The 23,504-nt window shown below is 31.8% G+C and overlaps 4 protein-coding genes across 8 annotated transcripts; 2 read left to right on the forward strand and 2 right to left on the reverse strand.

Moving 5' to 3' along the window:
• Nucleotides 1-1,368: 1,368 nt before the first annotated feature.
• Nucleotides 1,369-6,209, forward strand: LOC107405482 (purple acid phosphatase 3-like). Its single transcript, XM_016012546.4, has 7 exons — nucleotides 1,369-1,777; nucleotides 3,970-4,126; nucleotides 4,241-4,348; nucleotides 4,515-4,642; nucleotides 5,313-5,441; nucleotides 5,584-5,651; nucleotides 5,771-6,209. Exons 1-7 carry the CDS (start codon nucleotides 1,583-1,585, stop codon nucleotides 5,982-5,984), a joined length of 999 nt encoding a protein of 332 aa, XP_015868032.3. The 5' UTR covers nucleotides 1,369-1,582; the 3' UTR covers nucleotides 5,985-6,209.
• A 1,135-nt stretch (nucleotides 6,210-7,344) lies between these two features.
• Nucleotides 7,345-11,496, forward strand: LOC107405478 (purple acid phosphatase 3-like). Its single transcript, XM_016012538.4, has 7 exons — nucleotides 7,345-7,638; nucleotides 9,830-9,986; nucleotides 10,101-10,208; nucleotides 10,450-10,577; nucleotides 10,694-10,822; nucleotides 10,911-10,978; nucleotides 11,080-11,496. The coding sequence occupies exons 1-7, from the start codon at nucleotides 7,432-7,434 to the stop codon at nucleotides 11,291-11,293; spliced, it is 1,011 nt and encodes a 336-aa protein (XP_015868024.3). The 5' UTR covers nucleotides 7,345-7,431; the 3' UTR covers nucleotides 11,294-11,496.
• A 285-nt stretch (nucleotides 11,497-11,781) lies between these two features.
• LOC107405477 (uncharacterized) lies at nucleotides 11,782-14,945 on the reverse strand. Of its 2 annotated transcripts, XM_016012537.4 has the most exons (8): nucleotides 14,806-14,945; nucleotides 14,574-14,700; nucleotides 14,397-14,472; nucleotides 13,729-13,801; nucleotides 13,328-13,423; nucleotides 13,075-13,125; nucleotides 12,619-12,981; nucleotides 11,782-12,176 (listed from the first exon to the last, which is right to left on the reverse strand). In XM_016012537.4, the coding sequence occupies exons 1-8, from the start codon at nucleotides 14,866-14,868 to the stop codon at nucleotides 11,847-11,849; spliced, it is 1,179 nt and encodes a 392-aa protein (XP_015868023.3). In that variant the 5' UTR covers nucleotides 14,869-14,945; the 3' UTR covers nucleotides 11,782-11,846. The 2 variants fall into 2 exon arrangements, with proteins under 2 accessions (XP_015868023.3, XP_048318061.2); XM_048462104.2 differs by lacking the exon at nucleotides 13,328-13,423.
• Nucleotides 14,946-15,702: 757 nt separating this feature from the next.
• On the reverse strand, nucleotides 15,703-22,076 carry LOC107405480 (RNA demethylase ALKBH10B). Of its 4 annotated transcripts, none has more exons than XM_016012542.4 (8): nucleotides 20,779-22,076; nucleotides 19,751-19,873; nucleotides 19,318-19,415; nucleotides 19,065-19,182; nucleotides 17,726-17,848; nucleotides 17,482-17,594; nucleotides 17,241-17,395; nucleotides 15,703-16,713 (listed from the first exon to the last, which is right to left on the reverse strand). In XM_016012542.4, the coding sequence occupies exons 1-8, from the start codon at nucleotides 21,401-21,403 to the stop codon at nucleotides 15,981-15,983; spliced, it is 2,088 nt and encodes a 695-aa protein (XP_015868028.3). In that variant the 5' UTR covers nucleotides 21,404-22,076; the 3' UTR covers nucleotides 15,703-15,980. The 4 variants fall into 4 exon arrangements, with proteins under 4 accessions (XP_015868028.3, XP_015868026.3, XP_015868029.3 ...); XM_016012540.4 differs by having other exon boundaries at nucleotides 19,318-19,433; XM_016012543.4 differs by having other exon boundaries at nucleotides 17,726-17,845; nucleotides 20,779-22,073.
• Nucleotides 22,077-23,504: the final 1,428 nt, after the last annotated feature.

The following is a 23,504-nucleotide window of genomic DNA, read 5'->3' on the forward strand; positions in this document are numbered from 1 at the left end:
TTTTGAACCATATGAAAAAATAATATTTAAAATTTTAAAAATATTTAAATATAAATTTAATAATATAAAATAATTAAATATAAATTTAAGAATATTCTAAATCCTATTTTGAAGCCTTTTCAAAATTAATATTCTTGACACGCGCAACGATGCTATTAGCTCCTTCTTTTCTTTTTCTTTATTTTTCCGTAAATTTTTAAGGGAATATTCCATTCGTACCTTATGACGTTTGGGATAATTTCAAAAGTATCCTCCAAGTTTTTAAATATATCACTTACACCCTTTCCTTTTCACTTCCTTTACTATTTGTCTTCTCTTTGTTGTATAGAAACTGAAATTACTGCTTTACCCTTGATAATTGGTGTTTGAAAATTGTGCTACAACAATATTAATTAAAAAACTAATAAAGTTTGAGAGCGATAACCTTTGAAGCCAACAATTATAGTATTGGCTATATAACAACACTACATATGTTTGAATTACATCTGCATTCATATTTTTCCATTAAGGATTTGTATTTTCCCTCCTCTGCACTCTTTATTCCTCATAACCAGTGCTCTGTTCTACCATTTTACACCTTTAAAACTTAATTGACATTTTTAAATACAATTATCATGTGCAAACTTTAAAATCATTGGAGATGTTATAAGGCTCAAAAATAGAAAATGCTATTATATGAAAAAGGCTGCTATAAGGACTTTGTAAATTATAAATATATTTTTAGATTTCAGCTTTAAATCAATCAGTTATTTAATAAATAAAATTCTAATAAGATAACTATCATACTATGAAATGAGTCTGATGGTATGTATATAAACACATATATATAACAAAATTCTAGATATAGTTTTTATTCATACCTTTCTATTATCAATAATAAAGAAAAATTTTATATATATATATATATATATATAATTTACCAATAGAAATTTTTATTTAAAATACTTTTTTTTTTGGGAAAAAATAACATATATATATATATATAGATTTATAGAATTCATTTTATCCGTTTAGAATTTTATTATTTTACTGTATCAATATAAACTATTATTGCATATTTAATTTTTAAAGGGATTTAAAAACTTTGATGATAAAATTATCTATGTCACATCAACCTGTAAGTGAACTCTATATATTATAATATATTTTAATAATGTAAAGTATATTTTATATATATATATATATATATATATACACACATACGAACACATACTCTAATAATCTCAATGGCCAAACAAATTTTATTGTTTTGGAGCGACCTTGATATTATTGTCAGTCACCATCTCCATTTAATTTCTTTTTTCTATTTATCCATAAAATTAATTAAATAAAGAAAACCACTTTTTTTTTTTATATATTTTCTAGGATTGACCTTAATTATTACAACGCCGAGTATTCCATTATATAAAAACAGAGGAGCTTAATTATTACGACCCCCACCTCAATACTTCGTTTGTAAACAGAGACTGGTTGCCTTTGCCTTTGCCTGAAAACACAAAATAAAGCTTTTGCTTGTTAATCTTCCAATTTCCTTCTCTGCTCCTTTTCTTGTTCCTCTATATTGGCAAATAATTGCCAAGATATGGTGAATAAAAATATGAACTTTTTATTTCAAACCGTTTTACTTTCTGCAATTCTATGTCTTTGCTTGAAATCCTCCATAGCTGAGCTTCAACGTTTCCAACATTCTGTGAAAGAAGATGGGTCTCTTAGAGTTATGATTGTAGGAGACTGGGGAAGAAAAGGAACCTACAACCAATCAGAAGTTGCTTTTCAGGTGTGTTCTTATCAACTTCTATTAATTTAATACCTTCTTCTCTGTTTTTCATTTTGTTATTATATATTGAAAACATATATTTATAAAAACAAAAAGGTATATATGTATATGATATTATATATATAGATTCACTGATTATGCTAAGAACAGAAGAGGCTGATGATCAAATCCTTCCCAATTGTGAGACAATACCTTATACTCTGTTTTTCATTCTGTTATATATCAACTTCTACTTTTTATTAATTTAATACCTTATTCTCTGTTTTTCACTTTGTTATTATTTAGACATATATTTATCGTATTTTAAAAAAATATATATATATATATATATGTTTATGCTAATTAAGAACAGAAGAAGCTGATGATCAAATCCTTGCGAATTGTGGGAGCTATATACATATTGTCTCATAATCATTAAACTAATACTCAATTAATGATAATTAAAGTTCTTAACAAATTAAATTACATAAATATCATTTCCGTAGAAACTAGTCTAAAGGGGTTTGTGTAAATTTAAAAATTAGGATGAAAATATTTTTCCATAAAAAACATTAAAATATATATATATATATAGGTAGATAGATATATATTCACCAATAGAGGGGAGATGTACATAAATTCAAGTCCCTATAGTTGCTTGTAAAGTGATGGTATGTGCCCAGTCGGTCTTAAAAAGTATTCTCTTATCCTTCCAGTTATGGTTTGACAACACATTACGTGCAGTGGCTTTGGAATTTTTTTATTATTTAATTTTATATTGATTTTATATATTATATTCCAATGGTATAATTCCAATATTCTATGGAGATTCTTTTGTACTTTCTATCAATAGAAAAACTCACACCATTGAGGAGCAAACTTGATTGGGTTGCTACAGAGAAAATAGTTGGTATAGAAACTGGTCTGAGCTAGACTTCTGTGGTAAAAGCCAATGAGCTTCTGACACCAATAAGTGCAAAGTTAGGTTGAGTTCATAGGAATAGATATTTTTTAAATACAGGATCAATGTGGGCCATAAAGATAAGTCACCCATAGAAAAAAAAGTTTACATTATTCTCGGTGCCTCGTCCCCTTGAAACTTTCCAAACTCATGCACCTTGCCTGCCTCATTTGGTCACGAAAATTGAAAAAGATAGGTAGGATTGAAAAGGAATATGCCTTTTTTTCTCAAGTGGGTTTCTTGCAATGAATTCCATTACTTTATTATGTCTCTGTTCCTTCTGTTAAGTTAGTTCCAACCAAGAGAAATAGTTAGAGATATACTTTTTTATTTTTATCAAATAGTCAAAACAATTACATCACTTTTGGAATATTTTTTCTATTTTGCTTTTCTACAATTTTTTTCTCCTAAAAAAAATAAAAAAAAGGAAAACTTACAGCTCTTTGGTAGTTTTGCTTTTAAATTTTCTTGAAGTTTAAACTTCTTTTAGAAAATTGCTCAAACATTTTTAATAGCTGTTTTAAGAATTAATATTTCAACAATAATACCATCTTAATCCCAATTATTTAAAAAAAAAAACTATTAGTTGTAAATATATGCAAATTCAAATTAATTTCTTAACACTTTAAATATGTCATTAGGAGTAAAATTTCTCTTACTATTCCATTTTGTATTATTGATGGGAATGGTGGGAGAGAAGTTGGATATTGATTTTGTAATATACACGGGTGATATCTACTATGATGATGGACTCACGGGTGTGGATCCAGCATTTGGCGAGTCCTTCACCAAAATTTTAACTTATGCATTTTGCCTTCCTTATTTGGTCATGAAAGTTGAAAAAAAATAAGGAATATGCTTTTTTCTCAAGTGGGTTTCTTGCAATTAATTCCATTACTTTATTATGTCTCTGTGCCTTGTGTTAATTTAGTACCAACCCACAGAAATAATTAGAGATATACTTTTTGAGTCTTATCAAATAGTTAAAACAATTACATCACGTTTGGTATAATTTTTTCATTCTGCTTTTCTACAAATAGTTTTGCTTTTTGAATTTTTCTTGAAGTTTAAACTTGTTTTAGAAAACACTTTTAAAAGGTGTTTTAAGAGTTAATATTTCAACAATCATCCTGTCCTTAGTCTCAATTATCTTCAAAAAAACGTTAATTGTAAAAAGATGCATATTTAAATTTACCTCCTAACAGTTTAAACATATCATTGCTAATTCTTAATATTCTATTTAATATTATAGATGGGAATAGTTGGAGAGAAGTTGGACATTGACTTTGTAATATCCACGGGTGATAACTTTTATGAGGATGGACTAACGGGCGTGGATGATCCAGCATTTGAAGACTCCTTCACCAAAATTTACACAGCACCTAGCTTGCAAAAGCAGTGGTACAACGGTAAATTAACAAATATACTTTTGGACAAAATCTTTCTCTATATAGAATAAAAATTAAATAGTAATTTATCATACATATTGAGGTCATTTTTAAGCTCTGTCTGTTTTGTTGCAGTTTTGGGAAATCATGATTACAGGGGTGATGTTGAGGCACAGCTAAGTCCTGTCCTCAGAAAACTAGATAGCAGATGGATTTGCTTGAGATCTTTTATAGTTGACGCTGGTAATGAAAAAAAAAAAAAAAAAAAGAGATAAAAAATCCACAAATCATTTTTCAATTACCTTAAAAAAAAATTTATATAGTTTTGAAACAGTAGTACTTATATAAGTACTAGTATGTAATACAATTTTTACTTTTAATTTGAATTTTTTTTTTATAATTTTGGCAGAAATTGCAGAGTTTTTCTTTGTGGATACAACTCCATTTGCGGATCAATACTTCACAGATCCAGAGGACCATGTCTATGATTGGAGAGGCATTTCTCGCCGAAAGGATTACCTGTCAAATCTCTTGAAGGTGATTAAATTAGCCATCTGTTTGCTAATTAACCTTGTTAATTATATTTCTGTTTTAAAAAAAAAAAAAAAAAAAACATACATTCAGTTCAATAGTAAAAATTTAAAGTATTACTATTTATGGTTAATATTAACAGTGATGATCATTAACAGTGATGATTATTAATGGAATCATGACTATTAATTATTGATTGTATTTAATTATATATTAATTTTTTATTTTCAAAACTTAATTTTAGAAAATTAATTTTTTTTAAAGATATTTAAATTATCAAATGATATATGACTATTGATGATCATAGTAATGACAAATGACAATTTTCTACTATAATTTTTCACAAATACATACAAGGTTCACATAAAGAACCTATTGGTGAAGGTCCCACATATAAGACATATTTTTCAGATTATTGAGATTTTTTTTTTCTTTTTTGTTTTTGTTTGTTTTTTTGTTGTTGGGGGGGGGGGGTTAATATAGAAATGTAGACTCTTGGGATAAAATAAATATAAAGATGATTTATTTTCTAATAGTTTAAGCTAAAGCTATTACGAAAATAGTAGTTAATTTCATATTAGTATTTTCCATTACTTTATGAGCACGGCTAGATGTTTTAAATTTTTTTTTTTTTTAACTATATATGTATATGTGTGTGTGTATTTATATGTAATAGGATGTAGATTCAGCTTTAAAAGAATCAACTGCAAAATGGAAGTTTGTGGTTGGTCATCATACAATGAAGAGCGCTGGACACCATGGAAACACTGTGGAGATCATCAAGCAGCTTCTCCCAATTCTTGAGGTACTTTGCTTTTCATAAAAGAAATACCAATAACAATAATAATAAAAAGAATAATTTCTGTTCAAGAAAACCAAGTTTTAATGAATTATCTAGCTATATAGATAACTTGCACTCAAACATTGTTCAAAAACCAAACTTGCAGGCAAACAATGTTGATCTTTACATCAATGGGCATGACCATTTGTTACAACATATAAGTAGCCTGGACAGGTAAACTTAAATTAATCAAATTATTTATTTTTAATTTTCTTATTCTTACTTGGAAGTTAAATTAAAATATATATATATATATATATATATATATATATATACATTTTATTTGCTTGCAGTCCAATTCAATTCTTGACAAGTGGTGGAGGGTCAAAGGCATGGAGAGGTGATGTCAACTTTTTGGACCCAAAGGAAGTGAAGTTCTTTTATGATGGTCAAGGTTTTATGACAATGCAAATCACTCACACCCAATTGGATATTGCATTCTACGACATTTTTGGTCAAGTTTTACACAAATGGGGCACATCCAAGAAGCATTACTCTGCCATTTAGATATCCATGGAAGGTCCATATATGAAATATTTTTTAATATATGAACCATTCGTCTTTCGACAGATGTACTAAAATATTGAATTTTTAATTAGACTTGTAATTACTCTAACTACAACTTAGCTAGCTAGCTAGGGAGATACGCAATTAAATTGTGGTGTGTAATTCTAATTTATTTGTTTTTACTTAAAAAAAAAGTTTACAATAAGACACCTTGCCTTTTGTATTTTTCTTTCTCAAACCTACCTTTTGTAATTTTGGAACTAAAGCTCCATTATGTTATTTAAAGATAACATACCCTTTTGTCGATTAATAAGGAAATTTAAAAAAAAAATACAAATTTATTATATAATAGTTGTGATGAAACAAGCTTAGGTTCAAAAATTATTTTACATTATAAAAAAAAAAAAATCATCAGCTTTCATCAGAAGGGAAAGAAAAAGTTATCCATTTTTCTTTTAAAAAAGAAAATAGAAATAAAAAGGATTGTGATGGATTTAAGAATTGGAGTTCTCAGGAATGCCTATTGGCATATTAGTTAATAATTCTGATGAGGAGGAGAAAAACAGGATCACACAATTAATCATCAGCTTTCATCATCAGAAAAAAGAAAAGAAAAAGTGTTTCCAATTTTCTTTTTAAAAAGAAAATAGAAAGAAAAAGGATTGTAATGGATTTAAGAATTGGAGTTCTCATGAATGCATATTGGCATACTAGTTGATAATATTGATGAGCAGGAGAAAAACAGGATAACACAATTAATGAGGGCATGCAACTATAGATATAATTCATACAAGAGTTACTCACATCAAACCATATAATGATTTTAATATACATTTTTTTTATTACCTTTTACATAATATTAAAAAATAAAATTTAAAAAATAATTAAATATAAATTTATTGGCCACTCAAATTTTATTTAAAAAAATAAATGAGTAAATAATTAAAAAATATAATTTTTAATTTTAATTTTTAATATGATTACATAACTTAAAAAAAAGAAAAATCTTTGCATTAATTTTTATATTAAAAATCTGATTTGATTTTGATCCTTCATCCTGTACCTCTAATTCTTTAATAAATACATACAGGTAGGCACCACTACAAGTTACTAAACTTTGTATTTGTCTTTTCCTCTTTTCGTACAATACTGAATTTTGTATACAAAAGAGCAGCTACTAATTTAAAGTGGAGAGAATGAGACTCAAATGATGAGGACCTGAACTTTGTACAAATCAATAGTTTTTTTTTTTTTTTTCTGATGTTGACATTGATTGTAATTTATGGTTGGTTGATGACTTGGACTTCCAACAGCGACATGCTATAAAAGCAAAGACCTTCCAACCTTTCTCATCATCTCAGTTCTCGAATAGTTCACTAGCTCTCTCTCTCTCTCTCTCTCTCTCTCTCTCTCTCTCAAGCTTTTGCATAATAAATAACACTTGGACATGGCTATTTCTTCCCAAATAACCATTTTTCTTTGCTGTGCCTTCATTGCTAGCCTTTCATTTTGCTCGGTTGCTTCTGTACCTGAGCTTCAGCGTTTAAAATACCAGCTAAGTAAAGTTGATGATCATGGATCACTCTTGAGCTTCTTGGTTGTTGGCGATTGGGGAAGACGAGGACTTTATAACCAATCCAAAGTAGCTTTGCAGGTAATCAATTTCATACATACATTATATTATATATAATTATATAATTGTATGGATATAAAAATAAGCATTTACATATTTGATTATATATAAATATATATGCCCATGCATGGATTTCATGAGCTTGAGAGATTAAATATAGCACAAACATATTTACATATGTATACAATTAGATTCAAATAAAATCTTTAATATTAATTTTTTTTAATTTTTAAATTATATTAATAGTTAAAATGTAAAATTATATTTATTAACTATTATATTCTGATATAGTTCATTTTATTTAATTAAAATTTTAATATATCAAGTAAATCTATATTTTATCATATTTAAATTTAAATTTTTAATTTTTAATATGATCTCAAAGTGAATAAAAAAATTTATTTTAAAAATACCATATTGTTTTTATGTGAACCTGCCTTATATATATGTATATATATATTCTTTTTAATTTACTTCTCTGTTTTGCATCTCTAATATATCGGCATCAGAATTAATTAATTGATCTTTGCTTACTCTTCATAACTCAAAATAAGATTGGCTATTAATATAAGCTAGTTTATAGACACCTTAATCTACTTATGTTTAAACCTTGAAATTTAAGAGAAGAGAAAATGGAACAGAATTAAGAAATATGCTTAATCACATGCTTCATGCTAAGATCTTTTTTTTTTATTATTATTCTTTTATTCATTGTTGTATAACTTTTTGACATATATAATTATTCACGATTTTTTTTTTGACCAAATAAAGATTTATATCAGAAACTAGTGTGGATTGCATATATTGATTAAAATCCTAACCATACTTCATATTTCCCTAATTTTAGAAAAAATAAAAATAAAAAAATAAGGTAGCAAGCTAACTAGTTAGTGGCTAGTACAGGGGTGGACTGGTAGATACAATTACAATTTCAAAAGTGTGGTAGCTAGGATGACTATTTGGCAACCAAAAAGTCATAAAAAGATACAGGATACTAAAACTTCATATCAATTACATAGTACCAGGAAAACTTTATATTATACCACGATTAATAAAACATCCTCCATTTGGATACCTCTAGCTTTGAACTTGATTACTAGTTAAGGTTGGCTTTAAAATAATTATCTTAATGGGAGCTTTTCTAATTTATTTTGAAGAATTATACATTTTTGTTTTCTTTCCTTTTTCTAATTGTTTTTTAATTTAATTGATTTCAAATGAAACCTTGCTGGATCTTGTGGATGTGGCATAATTCAATGCATTTAAAATATTCTTTATTCTTTATTTATTTATTTTTCCAATGATAGAAAATAGTTTTTTTTTTGTTTTTTTGTTTATTTTTTTTTTTTTGCCACAAAATTTATTAGATGGAATGGTCTTATCTGCCCATTGCCCATTGACCAAACGAAAATGGATATCAACGTAATAAGTGAAATATTTTTTATATCAGGATTGGAGATTCGAACTTTTTGTTTGGTAAATGATTTAAGTAATTCGAATTTGGGACATTTACATAAGTGAAATAATTTAGTATGCGTGCGTTAGATATCATACGCATGTACAAATATAAAAATATATTTTATTTATCAAATATATATATATATGAATATATAATTATGTACCTCTTTTTTTTTAACCAAAAAAAAAAAAAATTCATATATATAACTCCATATGCCTTAAAATTTTGAAAGTTAGATAAGTCATGGGGGCCAAATTGAACGACCACAATTATTATGAAGTGGGATATGACAAATGGATATGCGTTACCTATTCCAAATTATACCTGGATGCTCAATTTTTATTTTTATTTTTTTTGGTGAATTCCTTTGATTGCTCACTTTGTGATAATGCCATGTTGAAATTGCCAACACTTTCTCAAAATACACAAAGAGTTTACTCCAAATTGCATAATCCCCCCAAAAAAAAAAAAAGTCCTACTTTAAATATTAATTTCAGCTGGAAAAATAACTAGTTATTCCTATTAGTAAGTTCACCCTCTCAACTAATCATGTATACAAAAATAAAAATTAAAAATTAGAAATTGATCTCTAAGAACATTCACTAAATCATTAAAAATATATATATACACATACTTATTGCTCTTTTCAATTTTTTTTTTAAGTTTCTTTTTTTTTTTTTTGGGTGATTTATTTTTTTTATTTTTTATTTTTTATTTTTTATTTCCTTGACTGATGATTAATATGAATTGCAGATGGGCTTAGTTGGAGAGAAACTGGACATAGATTTTGTCATCTCAACAGGAGATAATTTTTATGAGGACGGGTTGACAGGTGTGGATGATCCAGCATTTAAGGAATCATTTTCCAATATCTATACAGCCCCAAGTTTGCAAAAGCAATGGTTCAGTGGTAATTATATCATATTTTTATATATTACCCAGAAATTTTCCTGGGAATTGTATTTGATTTATTTACATGAAATATAGTTTTAAAGTTTTCTTTTACACTTTTAATTGTTGGCAGTTTTGGGCAACCATGACTACAGAGGGGATGTCCAAGCACAATTGAGTCCCATCCTCAGGAAATTGGATAAAAGATGGCTTTGCTTGAGATCATTCATTGTAACTGCAGGTTACATATATATATATATATATATATATATACACACACACACGCACACGCACACGCATGCGCGCGCGCGCGCGCACACACACACACATATATATATATTACATATAAGTCTACTTTTGCTAGCTTGTTGGTTCTATGATAATGAATCATGCATTGTTTGGCTGCTAAGGAAAAAGAAACATGGAAAAATCATTACAACCAAGAATATGCAGAAATTGAACAATTTTGCTATCTGGTGCAGAAATGGTAGATTTCATCTTTGTGGACACCACCCCATTTGTAAATGAGTACTTTACAAATCCAAAAAATCATACATACGATTGGAGAGGTGTTTTACCCAGAGAAAATTACCTTCAAAATCTCTTGAAGGTACCAAGAACAAAATCAGAAACTCTTTTAACTTGGAACATAAATAAATCCAAGAACATTGTAAAATTTAGCAAAGGGAGTGAAATAACTTCGTTTTTGGCATGGAATGCAAATAGGGTTTTGAATCAGCACTGCGGCAATCACAGGCAAAATGGAAAATTGTAGTGGGTCACCACACAATCAAGAGTGCTGGACATCATGGTATTACCAAAGAGCTTGAAGAACAGCTTCTTCCAATCCTCAAGGCAAATATCAGTCTAATTTTCTTGGTGGTAAAAGAATCCTATGGTTGGATCGAGTTAAACTTCATAGAATTTATTGAATTTTTTTCAGGATAATCATGTTGATCTTTATGTTAATGGACATGACCATTGTTTGGAGCACATCAGCGATACAGAGAGGTAAAATTCTGGAAACAATCTGACCACATCCCTCCATGATTTGGTAAACCTGTTTTGTCGAAAACAGATTTGATATTTTATTTTTATTTTTTTTTGGGCAGCCAAATCCAGTTTTTAACAAGTGGAGGTGGCTCAAAAGCATGGAGAGGAGATATAAAATGGTGGAAACCAGAGGAACTGAAGCTGTATTATGATGGGCAAGGCTTTATGTCTGTGCAATTGAATGAAGTGGAGGCAAATATCGTATTCTATGATGTCTTCGGCCATGTTCTGCACAAGTGGAAACTCTCTAAAGAGCTTGACTCGGATGTGTAGAAAAAGAAACTTCTCTCACTTAAAAAAGTAACTAATTTTTAATAGTTATATAAAATACAAAGTATGGTGAATAAGGGGAGTTTGAGAGATTTATGAGAGGAAAAATTAGACAGATTAAATATAAAAAGCAGCTCATTGCTCTTGGACTCGATATTATTTGCAGTGATTACCTTATTGAATGGGAAAAAAGAAAAACACTCTTATCTTTTCGAGAAAAGATAAAAGCAAAAAAAAATATATATATATGAAAACAAAACCTAATCATAAATAGAGTATCTATCAAACACCCCGCCATCCCCATAACAATAAGGACATGGTGACAAATAGTAAAGAAATAAAAAGTAATATCTAGTAAGAAACTCGCAAATTCTTAATGGCCTATCTCACTCTAGGAATGTTGTTTATGGCAACTTGATGATATTAAGGAGGAGAATCAACAATCTCTTATGCTTCCTTTTCTTCTTTATATTAACAAGCTTTACCACCTCTTAAAGAAAAAATTCAAAATATTTCTTTTATTGGCAACCTCAAGATGAACTCATGAACGTACCAATTACTTTGCATCAAATGAAATTCTGAATATGGATTGTAGAGCTTTCCAGTCCGGTAAGCTCATCAGTATTTCTTTATGCAACTGGCTTACATAATCTTCCCAAACGGATATAGAAGTAGCAAAATCTGCCCAGTCAAAGTTTTGCTGATCACTTTTGCATGTAACACGACTGAAAACCTTCTCTACTAGATGTTGATCCCTCAAAAATAAAGATTTAAGGCTACTAATTCTGGCATGCTGCAATTGCGTTAACTCTACCACCCTGCTGCTTTCCATTTTGACTCTGGCAGTTTGTAGTTCAGAGGCTCTCCACCAGTAGTGTTGCACAACCTGCTCAAAACAATTTAAAAATGGAAAATAAAACCAAAAACAAATATAAGTTTTGACTGCAATCTTAATATTCGGAAGTAGTAACGGCAAAAAGAGTGAAGTCTATCTTCCCATATCATGGGAATTCTAAAGAAATTCCTCAATACTTAAATTGCAACCGATATTTGATTGCAACCAGTATTTATGGAATGACTTATTTAATTTCTTAGGTCAGACCCATATATTCCTAACATGTGCATAGCTGCTGGCATCAATGGGGGCCACCCACATGACAAGCAAACCCTCTAATTTTATCACATGAATTATCTGTTTATGTTGTCCTATTATGTTTTGCAGAAAATCTATACAAGGAGAATTTCAAGGTATTTCAAATCAATATAATCATTTCCATTCTCCAAGATGAACAGAAGATGTTAAATCTAAAGGAGAATCAGTTCAATACCTGAAGGGCATGCAAGATGTTAACAAATTCCTGGTCAAACAACTTATCTCCTCTTGCTAACCGGAGAGGCTCCATTAGTAACTCCGATTTATTAGGATGACAGCTCTTGTCTTGAGAATATAGCATGTCAAATCCAAGTACATGCATTCTAGCCCAGCATATATCAAAACCCAACTGTTCATTAGAAGCTTGGTCCAGTGAAAACCAGTACATATTAGTGGATGCAGGCAAAGGGAGACATGAATAAGGAACATTATTATGTAATAGGTTCTCTGAGAGAAGGTTAATAAGTTTAGCATCCTCATCATGTGAACTATCACGACTGAACCATAATGTAAGCGTAAGTCTTTCCCCATCACTAATCTGTCAAAAGGATACATCAGCATCAGGATTTAATTGCATGATTCAAAGGGATGATTACTTATTGACCCCAAAACAGAGAGAGAGCAGTAATACCTCATCAACAGAATGAATGTTGCGGCTGTCAGCTGTGTATATCACAACATCCTGGTAAAATAGTGCTTTTAACAAAAATTTGATGTATTAATATAAAATAAGTTTTAAAAATGAAAAGGAACGAAGGAGATAGTAATCAGTAATCCACCTCCAGAAATTTTTTTTTGTTTTTTCTTTTCCCCCCTAAATTTAAAATTCTAATGCATGCAGTGGTTAAAGAAACTGCAAGAAGTCACTAAACATTTAGACTTACTCCGCCCAAGGGCACAACAGTTGTTGGTTCCCCATCCTGGAAGTGAAAAAGTCCACCTTTGAAATCGTTATTGTAGCTGTTCAAATAACAAACTGCCTTTCACATTCAGAATTATGACAACTGTCAGCCTGGGCAGCCTAGTAACACATTTCAAATAGATATTAACCAGTAACTGCAACTAAAATGTATTACTTATGAAAGCCGGAATTTGAGGGAAAGAAAATGGACAAATTTCCAATATAATGGGTAAAATTAAGCAGTTAAACAAACAGATCATCAGCAACAAATTAAGAAAGAGTTCACACAGATAAGAGAAATGCCAATTAAACTAATTAGCTAGATTAAATTCGTCAGCAAAAATATAAATAGAATGATGAAATCTCCAACAATTATATACACACCGCAAAATCACGTTGTTTGAGATAGGGCCTGTTATCATCACTATGCCACCCGATGCTTGCTCCTTTAGTCCAGCTGAACATACAAGAAATAGCGCCATCAGATATTTTTGCAGCGAGATGGATTAAGAACAAGAACATCCATAACTGCTTTTGAGAAGTAAGAAGCAAATGCATTGCAGTTGTATCAGATTGTAACTACTTCTAAAGAGCATGGTACGCTATCAACATAACTTCAATCATCCGCTAAAAGGAATATCTATTCCAGGCTTATATTTTCAGAGTTTAAATTTTCCCAGAATTCACCAAATACTTTTATGATTTATTTGAATATCTGATTCTAGAACAGAGCTGTTGTCCCATTACCCAAAATTCAATTCTTTTCAAGTTCGACATTCTGCACACAAAAATTTTCATTATTCCACCGCAACATAAAAACACCATAAAAATGATCAATCTATAATTCCAAGACCTGAAAAACTCTACTCTGCTTGTTACCACTTTATCTCTTACCCACAAATGAAAATTAAACTAAACCAATATAAGGACCATAAACAAGCTAGCAAAAAAGGGTCAGAGACTCGCAAATGGTGGTAAACACTGTTTATATGGGAAAGATACGAGCTATACTGCTTTAAGCACCAGCAACAGATGAGAGGAGGAAAACCAACCTGATCAAACCTGTAAATTCAACGAAAAGTTCATATTCACACCCAAAAAACTCCTCCACCTTCTCCTTCAACCTCTCTGCCAAAAAAAGTTTCTAAGTTATTAAAATTCGGAAGTAAATAATCAACTAAAGGGATTGATGGGGTATTAAATTATTAATCTATATAGTTTCAGCTGACCTCTGATGGGAACAAAGGGCATGAGGAGGTGAGCAGAATTGGTAGCAATAAGATGGGTTAGAGTTGTAGAGAAGACGTTGGGTCTGTAACCCACTGTGCTACAGCTCTTGTGGATAAATTCCAGTTCCTAAGAAGAAAAAAAATACCCACTTACCTCATAACCATAAATCCACCATTTTTTAATATGTAAGACAAAACCAGAAAGATTTGAAGAAGAATGAAGAAGAAAAACCTTGCATTCATGGGGAGAGAGGAATTGGTGGAGGATCAGACGTGGGTGTTGTGCCCCTGACATTCCTTCGCTATTGCATTCCAATGTCTGCCGTGCTCTCAATTTCCAAGTGAGAAGAAGCTGTTAGGTGGGCTTGGAAAAGCCCATACTTTTAGGTGGGCTCTAAAACAAAGCCCTTAGCCCAACCCATTTTAGTTCAAACAATAAAAAGGAAAGAAAAACCGACCACCTTGGAAGTAACGGCTACTTTTATTTTTGGAAGGTATTATCCAAAACTCTGTAATAAGCTTGTAATTTATCTCTGTGCTAATGTAACTTGTAGATGTAGTGATATCCTTTTGTAAAGCATTTTGTGGTCACAAAATATTGCAAAGTTAATCATTTTGAAAAATATTACCTGTCATCGCCAATGGAAAGTTAATCATTTTGAAAAATATTATCCGTCATTGGTAAAGATATTATCTGTCATTACCAATGATCATCATCAATCAAGTCTAACAATTTAAACCTCTATCTAAAAAGTTCACATTTCCAAATTAAAGATTTAGAATAAATTAATACATAATTAAATGCTACGTTAAATAAACAATTTTTCCACTTATGACCTTATTATCAGGGGGCTATGTTATGCAGTCGACTGGCTTTGGTTTATGACACTTCTGCCAATTAAAAAAATATCTCTATGCCCAAATGGATGTAACATGCATCTCTGGAAAAAATATTTTCCTTCATTGTTAGACAACTTACTGCCCTATCCTATTAAACTAAACTTCAGAGGAGGGTACAAAAGGATAGACTCGGTAGAGAAACAGCTGGTGAAGCCATAATTGCATATTTTTGTAGCAACAAATATCCAGAATTAGGGCACCAATAAACATAGAAAGAAAGAGCCAAAAGTTAAATTAACGGTTGTGATTTTCCACCTAGCGTAAGAAAGGGTTCACATAATAAGACAACAAAAAAAGATGCAGAGAACAAGGGATTTCAAAGAGAACTGAGTAGTTCTCTCCCCTGTTCCTCTCGCTAGTATCATGTCAAAGTCTTGAATGTTGCCGCTCTTTACATTTGCTTCCAACTCATTGCCATTTTGCAGACTAATCCTTTCCTCTGAAGAATAATCTCTCTCTCTCTCTCTCTCTCTCTCTCTCTCTCTCTCTCTCTCTCAGTCTCTCTGTCTAAACTGCTCCAGCTGACTTGCTTGCTGCTGCATTGTCAGTAGTGCTTGGCTGCTGCTCTTCCTCAGCTGCCGCTCTTCCACTTCCACCTCCATCCACACTTCCGTTGCAATCTTGCCTTAGAGATTTCCCATCTGATTTACCTTTTGGAGAAGCAACTGTTCCATGGTTTATTTTTCCTGACCCATTTTCCGTTTCTTGGGAGGCAGCTGCCTCAACAGTAAGGCTAGTTTCATTACTTGGTGACTGTTGAGGATTTGATGAATTACCCGAACCTGGTGGAGGAAGAAAAACTCCAGTGCCAGGGACAGGAACACGAGGTGGGGGATGCCTTGGAGGAGGAGCTGCTGGCCATCCAGTTGAACCAGGCGGAATGGGAACCGGCGTTGGAAAAGGCATGGGTGGTGTAACTGGGGTAGTCACAAACAGCGGCTGCATGCCATTGGGAGGTGGAATTTGAGGGCGGATGGATGGAGCTGGCAATACACCAGTTGTTGAAACTGGCGCATAGTGCTTTGGCCCCACAGGGTGCCGGATGTGATTGGGAGATCTACTGGGTGGTGGACCCCAGTGAGACGGAGCTGCTGCAGGTGAAGAGTGACGCTGGCCATCACTTGGCATGGATTTTTTAGGTAGGGACTTGGTGAAAGTAACAAGTATGCGTTGTTTGCGGAGGGAAGGAATTGCATGTTTTGCAAAATCTGTGGATTTTCCTTGCATCACAAGCATGGATCTGCATTGTCATAAAAAAAAAATAAATAAATAAAATAAAATAAATAAACAAAAAACATATTGCTTCAAGGATACATAGTGCACTCCTATATTACAGGTTATCTCACATTCATTAATAACTTATGAATCCTGCAGAAGCAAAAAAACTCAGCTGTCTATAAGAAACCTGCAGAACTAAAATACTAGAATTTTTTTTTTTTATTATTATTTCTTTTTTTGCATTACGTAGAACCAACCAATTGGGCTTGAATTATTAGTACCAAGGAAAATTTCCTCCTAGCAGCAGGCTGATCAACAATCTTTTAAAGGGTAGCCATCTAGAATTCTAGAAAAGGCTTATTACCTTTCATCGCTAAATTGGAACTTTGCTAGCATAAATTAACTTCAAATGTTAAAACCATAATATATGGGGCTATGGTGCCTGTTAAAGAAAAGAATGGTGCCATACTAAAATACCACTAATTGAAGCAGCAACAAGTGAAGAGTTAGACACATACTGTTAGAAAGAGAGGGATTGAAAATAATTACCCAGGTTTAAGAGAGAGCTTGAGACAGCCCCTATAATCCCCTGGATGGTCTATCGCAAATACCCTCCCAAAGGCCATGTCACATTCTGTCAAGAACAGGACACTAATGGGCCTTCCAAACCATGGTGGCCACATATGGGGCTGTGAATGATCGCCCTACATATAAATCACCCCATAATTCATTTGCTTAGCGCATCATACCAATTGTAAATCTAATAAAATAAATTCAATTACAAGCAAACCTCGTTATAGAAATCAATAATGCAAGAATCTGGCTTGACAGTCATAACTTGCATGCCAACTAACCGATCGATAACATCTTGAAGCAAGGAAGGGATGGCTTCTATTTTCCTCTCTGCCATTTTTTATTAAAAGAAAAAGCTCAACAAATGGTTTTTAAAAGTAAAGACATAACCCAATAAAAACTTAAAGACCTAAAAAGTCAAACTTAATAGGTCAAATGATCTTCAAAAAATTGCAACATGCCTTTGGAGGTTCCTGAAGAAATGTCATCTTCAGCAGGAGCATCTGCAATAGGAGGGCCTAATTGAATCATTTCTCTTCCATGTCCCTTCATGGGCCTCTTTGACACCACATATGACTGACCTGCTTCACAACAAAAGAACTAAACTATATAAATAACTTGAATTATTTGCAAATCTGTTCAAGTAATTTGTCTGAAATAACTAATACAGGAGTTGAATATATTTGAGATTAATTATTCTATTTGTAAAAAACATGACATCACATAAAACACAGTTTGCTAGTAAATTTATAGAAATGCACCCAAAAGAAACAATCTTAAAAGAACAAAAGTAGAATGCAAAACAGAAGTAAAATTTAAAATAGAATAAAATAATAAGAAATGGAACGCCAGTCATAGACCAGGAGGGGAAATTGCAATAAAATATACATGTATTCATAAACACTACCCAAAACCAATACTAAATATAAGCACAAAATTATGAACACCACCTATTCATAACTATAATACAAATATAAAATAACGAAATAATTGAGGGGTAATGTTTCTATTTTTGAGTGATATTTTATTTGAGGACCCTACAAGTTAAAAACGACCAAGTACTTATTTTGCTAACCATTTAAAAAGAATTATTTGGATTCAGATTTTTTTTTATTTTGGGTGGGGATGCAGGTGTTGTCTTTTGGCCAAGTTCAATATGGGGATTTACTCAAGTTAATACGTACAAATAGGTATAACCCAAAGAAATATAAATATTCCCACTAGCCATCATAACCACAAAGAAGATTACCTTTAACCCAAAGCTGAAAAGAGATTCAGAGATAAGAGCCTCTAACTCATATTATCTACCCCCAAATTAAAACATGTAAATGAAGATGTAAATATTTTGTGACATGTATGTATATATATATATATATGTGAACTGTTTTCTTATGGTGAAAACTATATTGCCCAAAAATAGCTAGAATTGTCTTTCAAAATAGGATCCTAAGAAAAATGCAATTCTATTAAGATTAAAAAGAGAAGGATTCTAGCCACCTCATTGATGACCAAGTCAGATATACTATCAATTACTCTGCAATAATACCAATGACATAATATGTTTTGTTAAGAGAAGTGTGAGTGTCTTTGACAGTGTATTCCATTTCCACCATGCTGCATGTGTGCATCTGTGTGTCCATGTGCAGTATGGTGGGGATGGAACATGGATCAAAAAGTTATTCTCATTACATGAATCAATCATCAGTCAAACATAAATAAACAATATGGTGCCAGGTTTGACTGGAAAACTAAAGAAGACCAACTCCAGGCAAATTCATATGGTCCATTATATAAACTTGCCTTGAAACTGTCCTTTCTTCCCTGCAGCCCTCAAATCATTCACCAATGTCAGAAGTTTTGAGACTTTAGCATCGTCAAACAGTTCATCATACAATTTCAGTCCTTCAACCGTATTAACCTGGAAAGCAAAGAAGTCAATCTCAGATTAAAAGCTCAAAAAGAATTAAAATTTCCCAACAAAAGCTACAAAATAGGAAAAATCCATACAAATCTCAAGAGATAATACACATTAAAGTTGCAAATAGGATACTACCATCTTTCCATCAATCATCTCGTTACCCCAAAAAGTTTTCGGAACAATAGCAAGATTCTGCTTCTCATTCTGATTTTCGATGGAATGTGAATCATTCTCTGATAATATTACAGGAACTGGGTTTAGAAACAGCAGCATATCAGAATTTCGAAAAAAAAGAAAAAAAATGGAAAAAAATTGATGCGAGTTACTTCTAAAATTCTACCACGGCATGAGAGCACACAACAGAAAAAGCCATCCATGAAATTAAATGATCACACCATTGCTCACATCACTCAAAGATGGACCTTAGCTTAACAAAAGCATCAATTCTCCTTGCTAGACACTAACTGCAATTATCTTTCAGCTTTCCAAGTATTCCAATTAGTATGCAAACCTTACCCCTCCCAATCAAAACCGCAAAAGAATGGAAGAAATACCAACAAGCATGTACCTTTAGAACTTGGGGTACATTCATCTAGCACCACAGGTTCAGTTTCTGAATTCCCAGATATTGTTCCTTCTGAATTCCCTGAAGTCTTCAAGTTACTATCTTCGAGGGGTTTTGTAGCAACCTCTGTTATAGGAACCAAAAATATCTATCAATACTCAGATCTACAGTAAGGAAATTTTTATTTTTATTTTAAGTAAGAAAACCTTCTGAAAATTTTGTTTAATTTCATGTTCTGCAGAAAAAAAACATACATGCATATATGTGCAGTCTGAATCTGTTTCCTTACTAATTTTCCTTACAATATGGGCCATTTTAGCACCTGGGCAGACTCTAATTTATTCAGTTCTAGACTTCCACATTGATAAAATTAAAGAAGATAATCCATAAGTTTATCCAATACTGGAGCACCATTTGTTGGCAAAGAAAAGGAATGCTATCAAATTAGAAAACTGCCCTTAACTTCATCAAAATTAAAATTCAATGACGCATGAGCAATTAAGAAACCAGCGAAGAGACTTGTCAACGAAATCTCCCAAATTTCAAAAGTGGTATAAACAGATTTGACAGACACAATAATATAAGAAGTATACGACCAAGAAAACCTTCATTAGCACAAATTTGACCTTGAAGACGTATTGTTTTCAAGAACGTTGGCAATACCTCTATCTTCACTGGTCCTATAAAAGTACCATGATATACACCAATCCACTTATTCACTCCCGAGACGCAATACGCCAAATATACTAAGAAAACTAATTTCTCACCTTAATCCAGAAATACCCAGTTAAAGAAGTTTCTGAATGACCAAAATATACAATGGAAATAATTCAGTTTTTCCACTAACAGAACAAACAAATATATATGCTTCTAATTATCATTTAAAATTACAAATTCAATCATCTCCCAAAATGCTAAGCTAAACCAACTACCATTAAAACAAACTCCAAACTAGGTACAACCAAAATTTACCATATAGGACTACTCACATTTCTGAAAAACACGCATTTCTAAACCCAAAAATTTCTTACCTTTTTTCTCCTCTGCAGGTACTACTACAACCTTATCATCCAACTTTCCAGCCTCTCCACCACCTGATTTGACTTCTTCAAGTTTTTCACCCCCTCGCTCTCTTTTCTCCGAAACCACAGTAGCATTCGAAGAATTCCCATCAAAACTTTGAGATTCTACATTAGAATTCGACCCTTCTTTGACAACCTCAAATCTCTGGTTCTGCTTAAACCCACCACCGGATCTCTTATACCCTTCTTTGGGCCCAGTTTTTACTGGATCAGCGAACCTGTGCTGCTGCCTCCTCCACGCAACCTGTTGCAGAGCATACATCACCTCCGCTACGGAGAAGTACTGCTGCATATGAAGAACAGGGTTCCAATTGCACCGCCTCTGCTGAATACATCCAATTACGGCGTCGTACTCGCCGGGCTCACTGACCGATCGCAAATGGTGGCAAAGGGAATCGATAATCGCATTGGCAGCGGCGAATTCACCGCGTAGCCAAGAGATAAACCCGTCTCGCTCGTCGGGGAACCACTGTCGGTGGTGGTGGATCTCGCCGCCGGCAGTTCCGGCGGCACCAGGGCCGGTAGGAAACTGCATTTTGTCCGGTAATACCACATTTCCCGATGGCATTGCCATGAGAACCCACTAACCCAGGAAATTCGCAACTATCACTTATAAAGCATTACTCAGCCTGTTTCAGATCCCAAAAAAGAAAGAAGACCAGATAATTTTCTAAAGTTCAATAACCAAATTCAAACAGATCCCAGAAAATTATACACCGAATACGATCCAAAAAAAAAAAAAAACAAATTTTAGAAACAGCTCAATTCATCAAAATTACACCAACCCAAATGATATTTAGCAGAATAATTAAAAAAAAAATGCAAAATCTCTTAATGGGTTATCCCTTAAATTGTTCAAATTTTCGCCAACGATCAAAGAGAAAGGAAGAAACTTTTTGAAGTGGGAATTCAAAGTGGGTGTTGTGAAAGAAAAATGGTCCAGATCTGGAATGGAGTTCGTGGAAAATAGGAAGAGAGCTGAAAAAGGTACGCGTGTGTATTGTGAAAGAGAGAGTGGGAGTAGGGGCAGAGTTACAGTAGCGTAAAGAAGGGGTTTGTTGTTGTTGAATACTGAATAGAAAGTGTTTTAAGATCTAGGGTTTGGGTTTCGGTAAAAATATGGACTTTGTGCGCGTGTGCGTTTGTATGGGAAGTGAAGGTTTGGAAGTGAAGAAGAAAACAAAGAAAATGGCTTATTCGCCACGCATGCGTTTGTGTTTTGGGTCGGTCTTAAATGGTGGCTGAGACCCTCTCTCTCTCTCTTTCTCTCTCTCTCTGTTTCAAAGTTTCAGCCCAAGTGTGGAAGGGACCAGGAGGGAATATTCTTAAATACAGGTTATTTGGGTAATTTTATATTTCTTTTATAAATATTAATTCTATTTTAGAACAAAATTTGTTTTTAAGGTTTTTAAAAAGTTTCTTGAATCTGCAGGAGAATTAGGATTTTAAAAAGCTTATTAGGTGCTGTGGATAACTTACCTGAGTTAGTTTAAACTTCTAAATTGTTAGTTTTTTCCAAAAAAAATTAATGCATTTTTATCCCCACAGCTATGTTTGATTTTCTTAATATGTTTTCATTATTGCATAAAAAAAAGAAGATATATTTATTACTAAAACTTTGCTTATTACATAATTGATTTGTTTAATAAATTTAATCTTGAATTAGGTATTTCCTTTCTATATCACCAACGTTACATATTCTTAGTTTTAAATAGTAAAATTACGGTGTTCTTAAACAATGTTTGTAAATTCAAATCTTTATATTCTATTTATCAAAAACAACCATTAAAAAAACCAAAGGCATTTCAATTCTCATATTTGTGAAATTTTTAAGATATTTAAACTTTATATATATAGTTTTTTTTTTTTATAGTATGAATATCTATCTATTTTTAACTTTCAGATACATATTAAAATGATAGTTTAAAAGTTATTATCAATGTACTGCTTATAAATTTATAGTTTATTAAAAAAAATTTATCTTTATGTCGATGTTTATAATTTAAAATTTACAAATATCAGCATAATAATTAAACATCCAAATTTTACAACTTTAAAAATTAGATACTATTGTTTTCAGATCTTAAGTTAAGTTAATGGTTGACATATTTCTGGAATTATTATATTTATTATTATTAACATCAAAAATCAATATCTTTAAATATAAAAACAAACCAGAACTTTCATTTTTGAATAAAAAAGATAAAAAAATAAAAATTTTACAATCCTAATTCAGAAATAAATGAAAACACGAACTGGAACACCAACTTCTTCCTTCACCATTATTATTGCTTCAAAAAACAGAAGCCACAATTCTACAGCCCTTCGCACTTAAATCCCTCAAAACCCAAACCCAATTCTTTTCGATATATATATACTCCATACATGTTGGCATTGTTCCCACCTATTTATCTCTGTCCCCGAATTATTGAAAACCAATAAAAAATTTGAAACTCAAAGTACGCTTTTTTTTTTTTTTCTTTTTTTTTGCTCTTTTCCCTTCGCTTACATTCCAAAACTAATTTTTCCAAAAAAATTTCTTTCAATGATTTCTGAAGAAGGATTTTTCAATTTAAAGCGAAAAACATGAAGTAATTTAGTGAGGAAGAACGGCCGTCGGCTGAGAAGGTCATTGTTAGTGCGTGATAAAGATTGTCATTGGGATCGCCAACTGT

Source organism: Ziziphus jujuba, chromosome 12, assembly GCF_031755915.1.
Source record: "Ziziphus jujuba cultivar Dongzao chromosome 12, ASM3175591v1".
NCBI classification, from domain to species: domain Eukaryota; kingdom Viridiplantae; phylum Streptophyta; class Magnoliopsida; order Rosales; family Rhamnaceae; genus Ziziphus; species Ziziphus jujuba.